General features: G+C 30.8%; 1 protein-coding gene across 1 annotated transcript in view; it reads left to right on the forward strand.

Annotated features, from left to right (window-relative positions):
- The first annotated feature begins 3,734 nt into the window (after window positions 1-3,734).
- LOC107418355 (serine/threonine-protein kinase ATM) overlaps window positions 3,735-14,141 on the forward strand; it is a 39,419-nt gene continuing 29,012 nt past the window's right edge. Inside the window, exons 1-15 of the mRNA XM_060814278.1 lie at window positions 3,735-4,022; window positions 4,811-4,919; window positions 5,035-5,178; window positions 5,743-5,904; window positions 6,012-6,207; window positions 6,329-6,485; window positions 6,592-6,731; window positions 6,822-6,909; window positions 9,715-9,818; window positions 10,380-10,478; window positions 11,227-11,283; window positions 11,574-11,652; window positions 12,666-12,740; window positions 13,064-13,105; window positions 13,250-13,320. Of these exons, the coding sequence (XP_060670261.1) occupies window positions 3,948-4,022; window positions 4,811-4,919; window positions 5,035-5,178; window positions 5,743-5,904; window positions 6,012-6,207; window positions 6,329-6,485; window positions 6,592-6,731; window positions 6,822-6,909; window positions 9,715-9,818; window positions 10,380-10,478; window positions 11,227-11,283; window positions 11,574-11,652; window positions 12,666-12,740; window positions 13,064-13,105; window positions 13,250-13,320 (1,598 nt within the window). The 5' untranslated portion in view covers window positions 3,735-3,947. The remainder of the gene's footprint in view (window positions 4,023-4,810; window positions 4,920-5,034; window positions 5,179-5,742; window positions 5,905-6,011; window positions 6,208-6,328; window positions 6,486-6,591; window positions 6,732-6,821; window positions 6,910-9,714; window positions 9,819-10,379; window positions 10,479-11,226; window positions 11,284-11,573; window positions 11,653-12,665; window positions 12,741-13,063; window positions 13,106-13,249; window positions 13,321-14,141) is intronic.

Consider the following 14,141-nt stretch of genomic DNA (forward strand, 5'->3'; position numbering starts at 1 on the left):
AAGAAGAAAACATATATATATATATATATGATATAATATATATTACTATCCGTATTTTTTATATTTTCTAAGAACAAGAACATATATGTGCATAGTATATACTTCATGTGCATACGTGCTTTTTGTCATATATATTATAATGTATACAATATAATTATTGATATGGCCGGGATTTTGGAGCACTTTGATGTACTATGATGTAAGATGGATTCTCTGTATTAAATGAGATATTTGATCCTCACGTTTATATACAATCGAATTAATTAAATTAAAGTAATAAACCGTGCGTAATTTGCTGACTGCAATCTAATGTGGATCGAAATTTGTCCAAGTGGAACATGTGCGACACATGGTGACTGGCGGCGACGTCTTCAATCATTTAAATCCACATCGGATAACAACTATAAATACTCAATCTGTTTTTTTATGGACGACAACTATAAATACTCAATCTACCAAAATAAACATATATATCTCTCTATACATTAATGATAAAGATTGCACGTGTGTACATTATAAAACCATGAAGGAGATAAGGCCTTTTTACTTTTTTTTTTTTCTAAATATAAATTGATTTAGGTTAGCGATGGGACAATGACATGTTATATTTTGAACATTTGTGGTTTTATAAAAAAAGGAATTATATATATATGTATAACTTTGGGTTTTTGATATTCCATTATAGTATGTAAGTTTTGATGTTAGAACATTTCCAAAAGATATATGAATTGTTATATTATTTTTGTCTCACTAAAATTATAAACAAAAATTTTTAAATTTTTTTTAATAGCTTTATCTATTTACTTTGTTAAAGAAATTGATGTGACTCATTAAAATATTTTTTATTAAGATATTTTAAAAAATAAATTATTTTATTATTTTTAAAATAATAAATACAGCAGAGATATTATTATTTAATTGAGATTTAAACATAATAATTAATTAAATAAATAAATCAGAATTAATATTTTAAATATATATTTATATATAGATATTATTAATTAATCGAAATTTAAATAGGATAATTGAATAATGATATTTGAATTAAATGTTTATTAAGTAAATGTTATGCCACATAACTAAAAGACCTTTCAACCTATGTACTACATAGTAAATAATTCACAAAACTGTTAAAAATGCTTTTATAAATAGTGGTGGAGGTAAAATGGTTGGTATGGAGCTACAATTTAAAGAAAAATTTTTTAGTAGTACATTGACATAGAATCTGATATGGTACACACTACTAATAAAAAAGTTTGTCTCATTTTGCCATACCCTTTATTACACGCTTTAACTCTGTTGCTCCTATAACATTTTTTTTCTCCCCTGATCTCTCATCTATAATAATATAAGGACCCAAGTTAATACAAGTGTGAACCTAATTTTTCTCTGCATGCAAACCATTCCATCTATTATTTAATTTCTAAAATTTATATTTGGTGTCTAATTTAGATATTAAATCAAGAGTCAATTATAGATAAGGTTATGAATTAAACATTTGAAAGCATATTGAAAATGATAATATTGGGGTGGGTATGAAACTCACAAAGCCATTTCTATCCTACTAATACAATTAAGCTTTTTGATTATTAAAATTTTAGATACCTTATGATGTATGTGGGTATTGGATTTCTGACCAGCCAAATGTCCCCATCTTTCAAGCGATAAATCCTTATAAATATTTAAGTGAATCATCGTGAGATGGAGGTCTAATAGAGAAGAAAGCAAAAGGCAAAGGAAAAAACAAAACAGGATAATTACAGAAACAAGGTTGAACAGTGTTCAAATGTATAATTGCTGATGTAGTTAAATGAGATAGATGTTATTTTTTTGTTTGTCGTGTACCACATCAAATTCCATATCAATACACCATGTGCACTAAAAAATTTCTTCAATTTAAAAGGGCAAAAAAATATAGTACATGTACTTTCTTTGATAATATTTAACAATTTACAATAAAAAATATGAATAATAATTTATTATGATAAAATGGATAAAAAGCTGTAAACAAATAATACAATTATTGAAAAAAGAAGAAGAAGAAGAAGAAGAACAATGTAGAGAGATAAATGGGTAAAAAAAATAATCCTAAACAAGCTTGTTACATTTTATCTAATCTTAATATTTTAACAAATTTTCATGTGCTTATTTGAAGAAAATTGCTTATACTTAAATAAATTTAATATTTAAACTAAATCTTAGGTTGAATAATTGGGATTTTCTTTTCTCCAAGCTTCCTAAATCACCTATTTTATTATTATTAGGTGGAATAATATTATGAATAATACATTTGAATAGCAATATACATACATACATATATATATATATATATATATATATATATAGATGTAACGGTATGTAAAAACAAATAGAAAAGCTGATCAAGCTAAAATAATATATATATATATATATATATAGATGTAAATGATTAAAATTAAATAGAAACTCTGAAAAACACGAATGATAAACATCAACAATAACTAATAACTAATACTAAAAATTTTAAAAACAAAATTTTTTTTCCTTGGCTTACAACTTTATTATTTTTTTGAAAAATGTTACTGGCTCTCAGTTTCTAAACTATGTTCATATTTACACTTTAATCCTTATTCGTTTTGCATTTTGTTTCTTAAACATCATTTTATTATTATTATTATTATTATTTTATGTATTTTAGTCCTTAAAACTTTATTTTTTTTAATTTAATTTTTGACGGTTTTGAAGTATGTAGTAAGTACATTTATTAGAACAAGGAAACAACAAAATTATAACATTAGATAACTTTACAAGATTCTTATATATTTGTATAAAATATACTACACAATTCAAAACTGCTAAAAATAAAATAAAAAATAACTTAAGAGCCAAAATGCACTAAAATATGAAATTTAAATATCGAACTATAAGAAACAAAAATTCAAGAACAAAAGTGATTATATGTAATAGTGTTAATAACCGTTTAAAAAGCATATGATATTAATTATTGAATTTATTATATACTTAAGGTATAAATTAAAATCCATTTAATTTTTAGTTAATCAATATTTTCTCACCCCTGAGTCCTATACATAGGTTTGCCTCCTTATCAATAATTATCAATAACAAATAGGTTTGCCTCCTTATCAATAATTATTAACAACAAACTTCTATAAATTTATTTCAACATGCACAGCTATCGTATATGACAAATATTAGTTCATTTGATGTTATAAATTTCTTTTTGAACTTAAAAAATTTACAAATCCCATATTTCAATATATAATCTCAATTACACCGGCAAAACAGCTAGTCCTTTCCCTTAACTAGCTAGTTACAAAATATATATTAAAGCCATCATAAACTCAATTATTAAATATAGAAAAATAAATTTCTGAAAGAAAACCGTATATTAAATTAGTTTTTAGTTTAGAAATGGAAAGTAAAGATAATTTGCTCAGGTGAAAAGCAGAAAATAAAGAGAGTCGGAAGTTAATATATATATTAAAAAAGAAAAAAGAGAAAAAATGAAAAAGAGAGTTGGAAGCGATGGCCATAACACATGCAATTGCAAACATGGCCAGCGGGTAAAGCGCTTTTGAATTTAAAACTTCAAATTGTTTCAGTACACGTGTCAATCAGTCATGTGATGGTCATACCGAGTGGAGAAGGGGAACGTGGTGTGACCATTTGACTAAATAGACACTTTTGCCCTTTTAGCCGGACATTATTTCGGCGATGGTCTTCAGACTTCGCATTTTTTACTCTCCCATCGGCCTAAAGCCCACAAAACACGGTAGTGTTGGAAATATAGCCGTTGGGATACTAAGTGCAATTATACACTCTCATAGTCTTTCATACTAATAGACTTGTGTACTCCATAATCTTCCTCTTCACCTCTGAAAATCGGAAGCCGAACAGACTGGAAAAAGAGAAGCCCTAGGGATAGTCGATCGTCGTCTTCGGTCGCCATGAAAATGGTGACTTCTAGGGATGTCCAGGAAATTGTTTCAAAGCTTTCCTCCGATAAAGCCAAGAGTCGAGAGGTTTGTGGTTTTAATTGTTATTTTTTAATATTTTTTCTTTTTCCATTATAGAGTCGGTCGGAAAATGGTAGAAAATCGTTGCCATTCCGTCTTTAATCGTTTGTGTCTGCGATAACATATGACATCGATCACTTTCTCGTTTGTTCGTTTTTTATTTTTTTTATTTTTATTTTTTCTATATGTTGGATAGCTGGAGAATCGTACTAAATTGTTGTTGTTTTAATTTAATTAGTGAAACAGTGGATTAAGTGAAGTCTCTAAGTTTCATTTATATTTTTTCCGAATCGTATATGTTGTGGTTGGTTTATTTATGTATTTAGGAAGGGCTAGAGTTGTTGAATACCTGGTTAGAAGGATTGGTAGAAAATTGTTGTTGTTTTTGTTTTGATTTTTCTATTTTCGTTTATGTTCGATAGCTGGAGAACAGTAGAAAAATTGATGTCATTTTCCTCTTTTTTTTTTTTTTTTTTTTTTTTTTTTGGGTTCTTGCTTTCCAGTATAATCTAATTAGTGAAACAGCAGATTGAATGAAGCCGCTAAGGTTTATTTATTTATTTATTTTGAATCATATATGTTGTGGTTGGTTTGAATGTATGTATTTAGGAAGGGCTAGTGGTTAGAAGGAATGGTAGAAAATTGTTGTTGCTTTTTTGCTTTTTAGTTTTGGTTATGTTTTTGTTTCTCAGTAGAATCTGATTAGTGAAACAGCAGATTAAGTGAAACCTCTTAAGTTTTATTTATTTATTTGTCTGAATCATATATGTTATGGTTGGTTTCTATGTATTTAGGAAGGGATAAAGTTGTTGAATACCTGGTTAGAAGGGGAAAAGGCAATCAGCTTCTGTAAGTTTCTTGGACAGAACACTGCAAGGCTTAAACCTGATGAAATTCCGCATTGTAAGCAAGATCAGAATCTGTTGAAAATTTGATATTAATTTTACTTTTTTTTTTTTTTTTTTTGGCATATGAATTTGTGAAAATGAATTGAATTGTTTCTGTATTGTTTTTTCAGCGGAAACATGGCCTTTTCTTATTAATCTGCTCATCCAATGTGCTTCATTGGAGATATCTTCCAGTAGGCGACGATTACCTAGGTTGATATATGCAAAGACCCTCCGGATCATTCTGCAGCGGGCAGAAGATGCTAAATTTTCAGGTGGCTAAATATTATGGTTGTTATAATTTATTTAATATCAACTAGTTTTTTCTGATTTGAATGTTGGAATGCATAGGAAAATAGCTCACTGGTTTATTTACTATATGTATTAGTTAGTAACTCAGCCTTTCTCTCTCACAAACACAAAAGAGAGGGGGAAAAAAAAATTTAAATAAATAAAAGAAGAAGAAGAAGAAGAAGAAGAAGAAGAAGAAGAAGAAGAAGAAGAAGAAGAAAGATAAAGAAAAACTGTACATCTATTTTGAACTCTTAATTAACTTTTAAATTGGTCTACTTTTAAATAGGATTAGAATAATTATGTCTTTCTCAAGATCGAATAGGTTTATTTTGTCATCTAATTTTGATAGTGTCAACATTGGTTGTCTGTTTTAAAAAATTATAAAGGAAAACAAAAGTTATATCAATGGGATTTTTCAATATTTATAGAACATTGTTAAATAATAAAAAGTTTGCTTTAAATTTAACACGAGGTAATTTTCCTCGAGTGCATGCTAAAAAATCTTGGAATTGATGCTAGACAACTAACAATGTTTCATCATCCAGGCAAGATGTCACCTCTATTGTCTGTGGTTAAAGTGTTATTCAATCATATATGGGATGTCTTGAGCAATGTTCCAAGCTTTCAGTCAGAATATGGTATTATTCTTCGCCATCTTTTGGCTGTCAGAGATTATCGTTTTCATATCAGGAAGCGCATATATTCCAGTGAGTTTTTGGTTTTAAATAAACCTAAAGCATATTTCTCTTTATTAGTGAGGCTGATGTCATCATTGCTCTGTTTTCTCAAATATATCTTTCTCTGTTTTGGATAGGTCTGGTGCTTCTTTATATGGAGAAGGTGGAAACAAGCTTGGGTGGGAAGAATGATAATCAATATAATTCAAAAGAGGAGGTTTTTCGCTGCATCTTGACTCTTCAATCACTTCTGGAGAATCCTCCTGGAGATTTCTCAGATAATCTTAGGGAAGACATTGTTAAGGGGTTTGTGGGGATTTTTTCTTTTATTAGGTATTACAATTGTGCTTGCTTGTCTTTGCCTCTCCTAAATTCACATATTTGCATTGTATCAAATATTCTTTTCAGAAGCTGATGATAATATATTATATTATGTATATCTTTCATTGCTTAGGGATGAAGGAAAGATTTCACGCAAGCTTATTGAGTGTATTAACATTTACTTGTTGAAAGATGGTCCAAACTTGGGCTCTCAATCCATGGAGATACATAAAGCTGTGCAGCAATTTGTGTTTCGTTGTTGGCTGACAACACATGATCGAGCTCTTAAGGTTATTTAGTCATGAATGTTTAACAATTTAATATCTTATTATTAATTTCTAATTATGCCCATGGGAATGCTTTTGCCTTTAATGTGTACATAGTTATTCTGTGCAGGATGCACTTGTTTTATATGCAAGGTTACAACTAAATTTAACTAGAGGGTCCAGTGATGGAAGTTTTTTAGTAGAGCAACTCTTGGACATGGTATATAAGGAGCTCGATCAAAGCTATACATTTTGCAGTAGTGTGCCTCGGTGAGTGTTTAATCTTGAGTTTGTTTAGTTCATTCTTGTTGGATGTTGTGTGTGGCTCTAATGCATCATGTTAATTTTGTTCAAAAACAGGATCGATGCTACTAAGGATGAAAAATTTGGAGCATTGAGTGGTTCACAGTATGGTTTGGTTGAGCTTGCAGCTGCTGTATTTTATTGGGTACTCACAACACACAATTATTATACTGTACATGCATTATGTTTAAATTGCATGCTTTAACTACAATTTTCTATTTATCTTTATTTTTGAATCACTAGATTTACCAACATGCAAGTTGTTCCAGCTTTTTAGTTATCTAAAATGGAGGTTCTGAAAATTTTTTAGTTTATTGGGGACTTACCACTATTTTTTCCTGTTTACTACATGTCAAAATTCTCTTGTTGATATTGTAGAATTTCTGATATATGTTGTTGGTTTTCTTATGCCTTATATAAATTATTTGCTAAAATAGTGACTAATTTGTTGATTAAAATGGTGTCTTAGAAGGGATTTTAATGAGTTACGAAATGTTACTGAACAAAGAAAATAGTTATAGAATCATAGGGAGTGGAATAAATAATAAGAGTTTCTTTAAAAGCTCTAATCCATAGAGACAACATCGAGATATGGTTTTGAGGGAATTAATCGTAGTTGATTAAAGAGAATTAGGCAGTGTTGCTGGAGCGACAATTTGTGGAAGGGGAATTATAAATGCTGTTTTTGAATGCCATGGAGAGAAATCTTTGTATCCTTATGGTTTTACCCTATATTGCTCCTAAAGGTGGGGCTTCTTGTGGTTCCAAAATAATATCCATTGAAACCTCTTTAATCTAGTAGACAATACTATTTTCACAATTTTGTTCCAACTTGTAACCAAACTAATTAGCCTAAAATTCCTAAGTTACCCATTAAAACCTTTAGGAATGAAATCAACAAATAGTGAAATTAGTAATGGCATTTGTGAACCCGATTATCATTGAACTCCTTAAAATCCTTTAGGAAGTTACATTGATAATGCTTCAATGTTTGAAAAACAAAATCATGGTAAAAACCTATGTAACTTGGACTCTTCACTTCACCCAAAAATATGAGAGACATTTGGACACTGATAAGGCTTGGCAGTTGGACACTCTATGCATGTGGACAACTTTGAAAGACAGACAGAACCAACACTTTGACATGTACCCATAACCAACTTGCAAAAGGCAATTTGAAGCACAGACAGATCCAACACTTCGACATGTACCCATAACCAACTTTTGAAAGGGAAAGGAATTTTAGATATTACCTTGATTACGAGCAAGTCGAGGGTTATAGGAATGACGGCCAGGAGATGCAAATGTAATCGATGTAATTTTTAAAATTCATTTCCTTCTCACAAAGGCTACTTTGGTTTCCATAGTAATATCCACTAAGCCTCTTTAAATCAAATAGACAATTCTATTTTCACAAACTTTTTTCACTGTCTTATAACCAAATCAATTGGACTAAAATTCTGAAGTTAGCCCCATTCAAACCTTTAGGAACTAAATAGGTGAAAGTGGAATTAGTTAATCATAGCCCAGCCAAAGGTTTTCCTGGTGGTGGCATCCTTTGTCATTGACCAACCTGTTTAGCATTTAACTGCTTAAAGACCTCTAGCAAGTCATCCTTGATAATATCTCAATGTTCCTAATACAAAGCCATGGTAAAGCCATCAGGATTTGGAGATTTCACTCCATGACATTAAAACATAACTTTTCTAATTTACTTCTGCAAAATGTCTCTTTTGCTACACTACTACCTAAACCTATTTATCAACTATAGTTAATTCCTGTAAAAGTATGTCTTGATGTTGTATCCTTAGAATAAAGCTTTTTGTTAGATCTTTTAACTTCTTATTCAATAAGCTTCTTCTTTTGAATGATTACATTAGTTTGTGCCATTGACCATTCTATTAGTAAAATTTGAATTGAGGTTCTTCGTTGACCCAATTGGCATTTGTTTGCCTCTCCATGAAGTAATTTCTTTGGAATTAACTCTTCAAACTTATTTTTCAAATCTACTCTTTCTACTCTTAGTTCCTCAAACAAGCCCCTAGATGACTCTTGAAAATTCCTTTTTCCCCCCTCTCTCTCTTAAATGATGAAAAACCTGCTCGTTCAACTGTTTCATCTTATGTTTCATGAAGTGTAACTTAATTAATTGGAAACCACGCTGTCCTTCCTATTTTGTGATCATGCCAATGTCCTTAAACATATTCTTAAAATTTTGGTGCATCATCCACATATTGTCAAATCTACAAGCTCCCGATCCCCATTTTCCCAATTTGAAGAATCTAGAACCACTTGGCAGTGATCCAAAACCAATCTAAGTCTCTTGTCTTGCATGTGGGCATATGTCCATTCAACTGAGAAAGGATCTATCTAATCTAGACAAAGGGTTTATTTGAAAAATAGCCACTTGCCCAATCAAAACTTGAAAAATAGCCCCCCCCCCCCCCCCCCCCCCCCCCCTTTTTTTTAAAAAAAAAAAAAAAAAAACTAGCCAACTTTTAACACATCCGGACCAAAATACCCTTCATTATGTTAACTGCAAGAACAAAATGCATAGTTTCTTATTTAAATAGGATCTTGGAGCTATTTTTTTGGGCTTGGTAATATGGTGAAAAACGCAGAAAACCGAGTTAGTATTTTAGGTTTAGAAAAGACATAATGGTTTTATATTTTCTTTGGATTCGAACCACAGTGGAGAGGTGAAAAAAGTTCGCAGTAAATGGAAAAATAGCCTGAATTATCATATAAGGGAGACGGATTGTATGGTGATGTAAAGGTTTTTAATGATATCCCTGTGTCTTATTTTGGTGGATGTGTTCTAATTAGTTTCTTTAGTTCTATTTGTATGTATTTGAGGATTTCTCATCTTCTCTTATGTAGTGCTTTTATTTCTTAATAAAACAAAGTTTGCTATTATGGATAAAAATATTGGTTTCAATTTGTATTACAGGCTTGTGTTAACATGGCTAAAGCACCATCAACTGAAAAGAGGGTGAAGAGAGAGCATGCTGCTGCACATTTAAGAGAAGCTCTCATGAAAGGAAATTGGTTATGGTAAGTTTCAAGATGATATTAAGGTTTGCATCGAGGTTAATTAATCTAATGTTTCATAGCTAGCAAGTAAGTTTTCATTTTGGTACTTCTATATCACTTATTAATGTCACCTCTGCTGCATTATACATCGAGGTATGGAAAATGATTTCAAAAATTGATCTCATGTAAATTAATTATTTTATTAGTTTTTTTGGTTAATATTGTTATATTGTTATCAATACCAAAAGCTTAAGATGTTTGGAAATGGTCCTATGTCCTACTATATATGTCAAGTTTAAGTCAAGATCAGTCTTATTAGTTTCACTATAGTGTAGGGCTGTCCAATAGTGAAACCAGAAAGTATACTTCACATATGAAGCATATTTAAATTAATATAAATGGAGGTTACTGACTTTTGAGTGCAAACCTGGTTAAACTATTAGGCTTTAATACCATGTTAAGTCACCATCAATTTAGAAACATGAGCTGTTAGAAGTAAGTGTAACTATGTGGAACTAGTTACAAAAACACATTCTAAAAAGTGTACTATTATGACATTGTGAAATAATATGGATTCTGCAGGACTGCTGCATTTTGTTGTCTTGTCCATAACTACCACACATGCATGAGTAAAGACCTATTGATCTACTGGTTCGAGGCCATCCATACAAGTTTTGAGAGGTAATTTTTCTTCTTCTTTTTTGATAAGAAACAATACTTTATTTAAAAGTAAAAACTAAATAGTGCATAAATAGAGGATAAGAAATCCTTAAAGGTCATAAGCTAAACGAAAGAACAGAAATAAAGCAGAAACTCTGTGATTTGGTAATTAAATTAGTGCTTTTGATGTTTCCCTCTCACACTTGCACAAGTTGCATTGATATATTGCATAAATGACGTGGCTGCTGCAAGGTTTAGATGATAGGAGGGTTTTGTGAGTCTTCTTCATTGCTAATTTCGTACTCCTACTTATCTCCTTATTTGTATTCCTTGATTGTTGTGACACCATATTGTATAAATCCCATAGGTTTATGCTTTTAATTTATAACAATCAAACCACTACATATGTTTTGCTTGTGTGTATACATGCTAGACTATTTGCATTTCTAGATTGATCTGTTTTCCTTTGTGATGAAAGTTTGTCATTTATGTATTAATAGTTTAATTAAGTCTGATGTTTTTGTGTACTATTTACATGTAGTTTTGAGTAAATATCGTAGCATTCTTGTTTAGAAAATTGCTTCTTGATGAACAATTATAGTTATTATTGTTTATTCTCAAAGTGCTTCTATGCATGTTTGTTTAGTTGGTTGCATTGTGAAAGTTCTGGTTCAAATTTAATATGCTGAACTTGATTGAAAGGTATGAGAGCTGTTTGGCTGATTTAATTACGTTCATATTTAAATTGACATATTTACATATTTTGCAGAATTATGAATGATGCCAACATGGGACATGCTTATGATGGTTTGTTGTGGACTTTGAGGTACAATTCCTTAATTTACTGCATAAATACTTTTATTGTTTATTAAATTTTGCAACATGAATTTTTAGTGTTGTGCAATCATGCGGTTAAACTTTTTTATAGAATTGCTCTACATTGGCTTGCTCCTATTTTCCTCTTTTCAAAGGTTATTTTTTGTCACATAATTTGTGTCTACAAGCTTACAACATGTGGTGGTCGTTTCAACATGGAACATGTAGATTTTACATTGTTCATGCTGCTTATTTCCCTTCTTTCCATAGCCTATATATTTATATCCATTAGCATCAAAGGAGTTTGCAGGAACTCTCTGCTGTGTTGCTGCCAGATTTAAAGACTGAGATGTCAATTAGGTCTCCTGCTTTGAATGAGGTATTTGAACTTCCACTTCCATCTTGTTTGATGCATATTTTGTGACTTTTTTATTCTTAATGTATATGTCTTTTTGTTGATTTTCTTAGAAGTTTGGACCCTCTATTTCCTTGGAATATTTGATCATTATCCACAGATACCTATCTTGTAGCCTTCCCATCCAACAAAAACTTATCTGAAAGATTGATTTTGATATATGATTGTGTAATTTCGGTAATGCCATGCATGCTGTAATAAATTATTTGAGATTTTGAATTTAGTGATTCATCATTTATTCTATAGAACAAACCTTAAGACTGTGTTATGTTGTGGTTTATGACCCACAAATTTTGGTAATATGTTTGCGGCTTCAGTGTGATTCCTAGAAGTTGTAGTTCCTTATTTGTTAAGCTTTATGATTTGGTAATTGTTTGTGCAAGGACCAAGGTTTTTTGGAAATGCGCATTTATGTATTTGCTGTTAGTATTTCTCAATCTTTTGCTTGAGGGAACTGTGAGTATTTGGCTCCAATCTTGTTCATCTCTATTTGTATGAGTAATTTGAAAGGTTTTGGGGGTAGCAAAAGAGGGCACTTTCTTTGGATTTGTGCAATGTGATTGGAAATAAGTGGGAGGCCTTTTGAAGATAAGAGTCAATATGTGAGGGTTTTAGAGGATTATATCAAAGTAGATTCCTATAGAAGAAGCCCAAAACTTGATATAATTATCTAAATCCCTCATGTATCAACTCTGATATAAAGATATTCCTACTTCTGATTTCCTTGACCTGGAAGGTTGTCATCTATTTTGTATAGTTTCTCTAGCTTAAACTGTAAGCCATTGGGTTCTAACAGTCTGCAAGCATATGAATTCCCTTAATCCCATATGTACCTTTTTGACTCTCCTACATTTCAGGCAATACTTGGTAAAATTTGTCTTCGACTTTGGCTATGCATGTTTTTCTTCAGTAACTGTAGTTAATGTTGTTCCCTCTTATTGAGATTGGACTTATTCAGCTGTGGATCAAATTTGCAGTCAGACTGTGGTTGGCGATTAGTATGGAGTAGTGTTGTTCACGGTTTGCCGACATTCAGTAATGTAACTGCAGTGGTAAGTTCTATTCATACGCATCTACTCTTTCTACTATTTATTCTGGACATTGAAGTTTTGTATCTCACTATTTTAAAAAATTTACCTTGCCCTTATTAATGATACTCTTTATCTTTTCCGTAGAATCCACACTTAAGAATAGACATGATGCGTAGTTTATATTAATTGGGAAAATTCATGAACAAATGTATAGCTCATTTCTGAAATTTTTTGATTTAATATATCAGGAGCTAAAAGGTCTTGCATTTCAAAAAAAGTTTTGTGGAAACATAGGAACTTTTTAAAATTCAATGTTTTCATTCACCTTGCACTTGTTCTTGCAGGCAGATGCTGCTCTTGTGCTCCTTGGAAGAATAATTTCAAGTGTAAGTATGAGATTGTGTCCTCTTAGATCATTTTCCAGCCCACTTTGTGCAGTTAAGACAGTATCTCTATGATTGTTTACTTATATATATATGTGTAAATGCCTTTTTATATGTTTGTCCTTATTTCATGATTTCTGTTTCCAGGACCTTACAAGTACATGTGTCATACCTCAAGATGTATGGGACCTTAGGTTATTCAAACAAATGCCATCATTGTAAGTATATTATTGCTTATTATTAATGGGCTAAGGATTTTCTGTAAAAAAATATTCTTATTCTATTTATCGGTGTCTTCTAGCAAGATGTGTCAGAAACAAAATAACTGTGGACTCTATCACATAGACTGTCACCCATAGTGTTTGTTTCTGGTGCAAGTTGAATTTGTTAATATCATGTGGTTACTTAGCTAATTTTAAGGCAGAGAAGTAAAGTTTCTTCCAAGGGCAGTTTCTTAGGTCATTCCATTTTCACCGGTGCATCTACATAGAATAGAACAAGCTAGACTTGTCGTATTAAAACATTTTAGTTTGTTTGACATGCCGAATAATAATTACATTTGCATCCTTGCAAGCTTGAAATGACAATAATTGCATTCTTTTCTGAAAATTAATCTATTGGTGAAATCTAAATAATGATGCTCTAAAAGTCTGTATTTTCAAGTAGGTCATCATTTAGACTAAAGAGAAATATTGCTGCAGATGTGCTAATTTTATTAGTTTGTGAAAGTCCTTGCTGACCATAATGAGAAAAAAAGAATGCATAACAAATAATGTCTATATTCAGCTACTGTACCATGCATCCTAGTGTAGTACTCACACTCTTGGAGAATTATGAAGTCATGGATTTTCATCTCTATTTGAAGTTTGGTGAGTACACTTCTAAGCTTTTACTCATAGAAGTCTGAAAGTTGGTGCAGGAGGGGAGATGAAGTAGTGAAAGGGTTATATTTAGATAGAAGATTTCTCACCTTCTTCCTCTTATGTATAAATTTATCATAAAAGAATTTATGTTTCTTAGTAAAAAAAGGAAAAAAAAA

The sequence above is a fragment of the Ziziphus jujuba genome, chromosome 2 (assembly GCF_031755915.1).
Source record: "Ziziphus jujuba cultivar Dongzao chromosome 2, ASM3175591v1".
Classification (NCBI taxonomy): Eukaryota; Viridiplantae; Streptophyta; class Magnoliopsida; order Rosales; family Rhamnaceae; genus Ziziphus; species Ziziphus jujuba.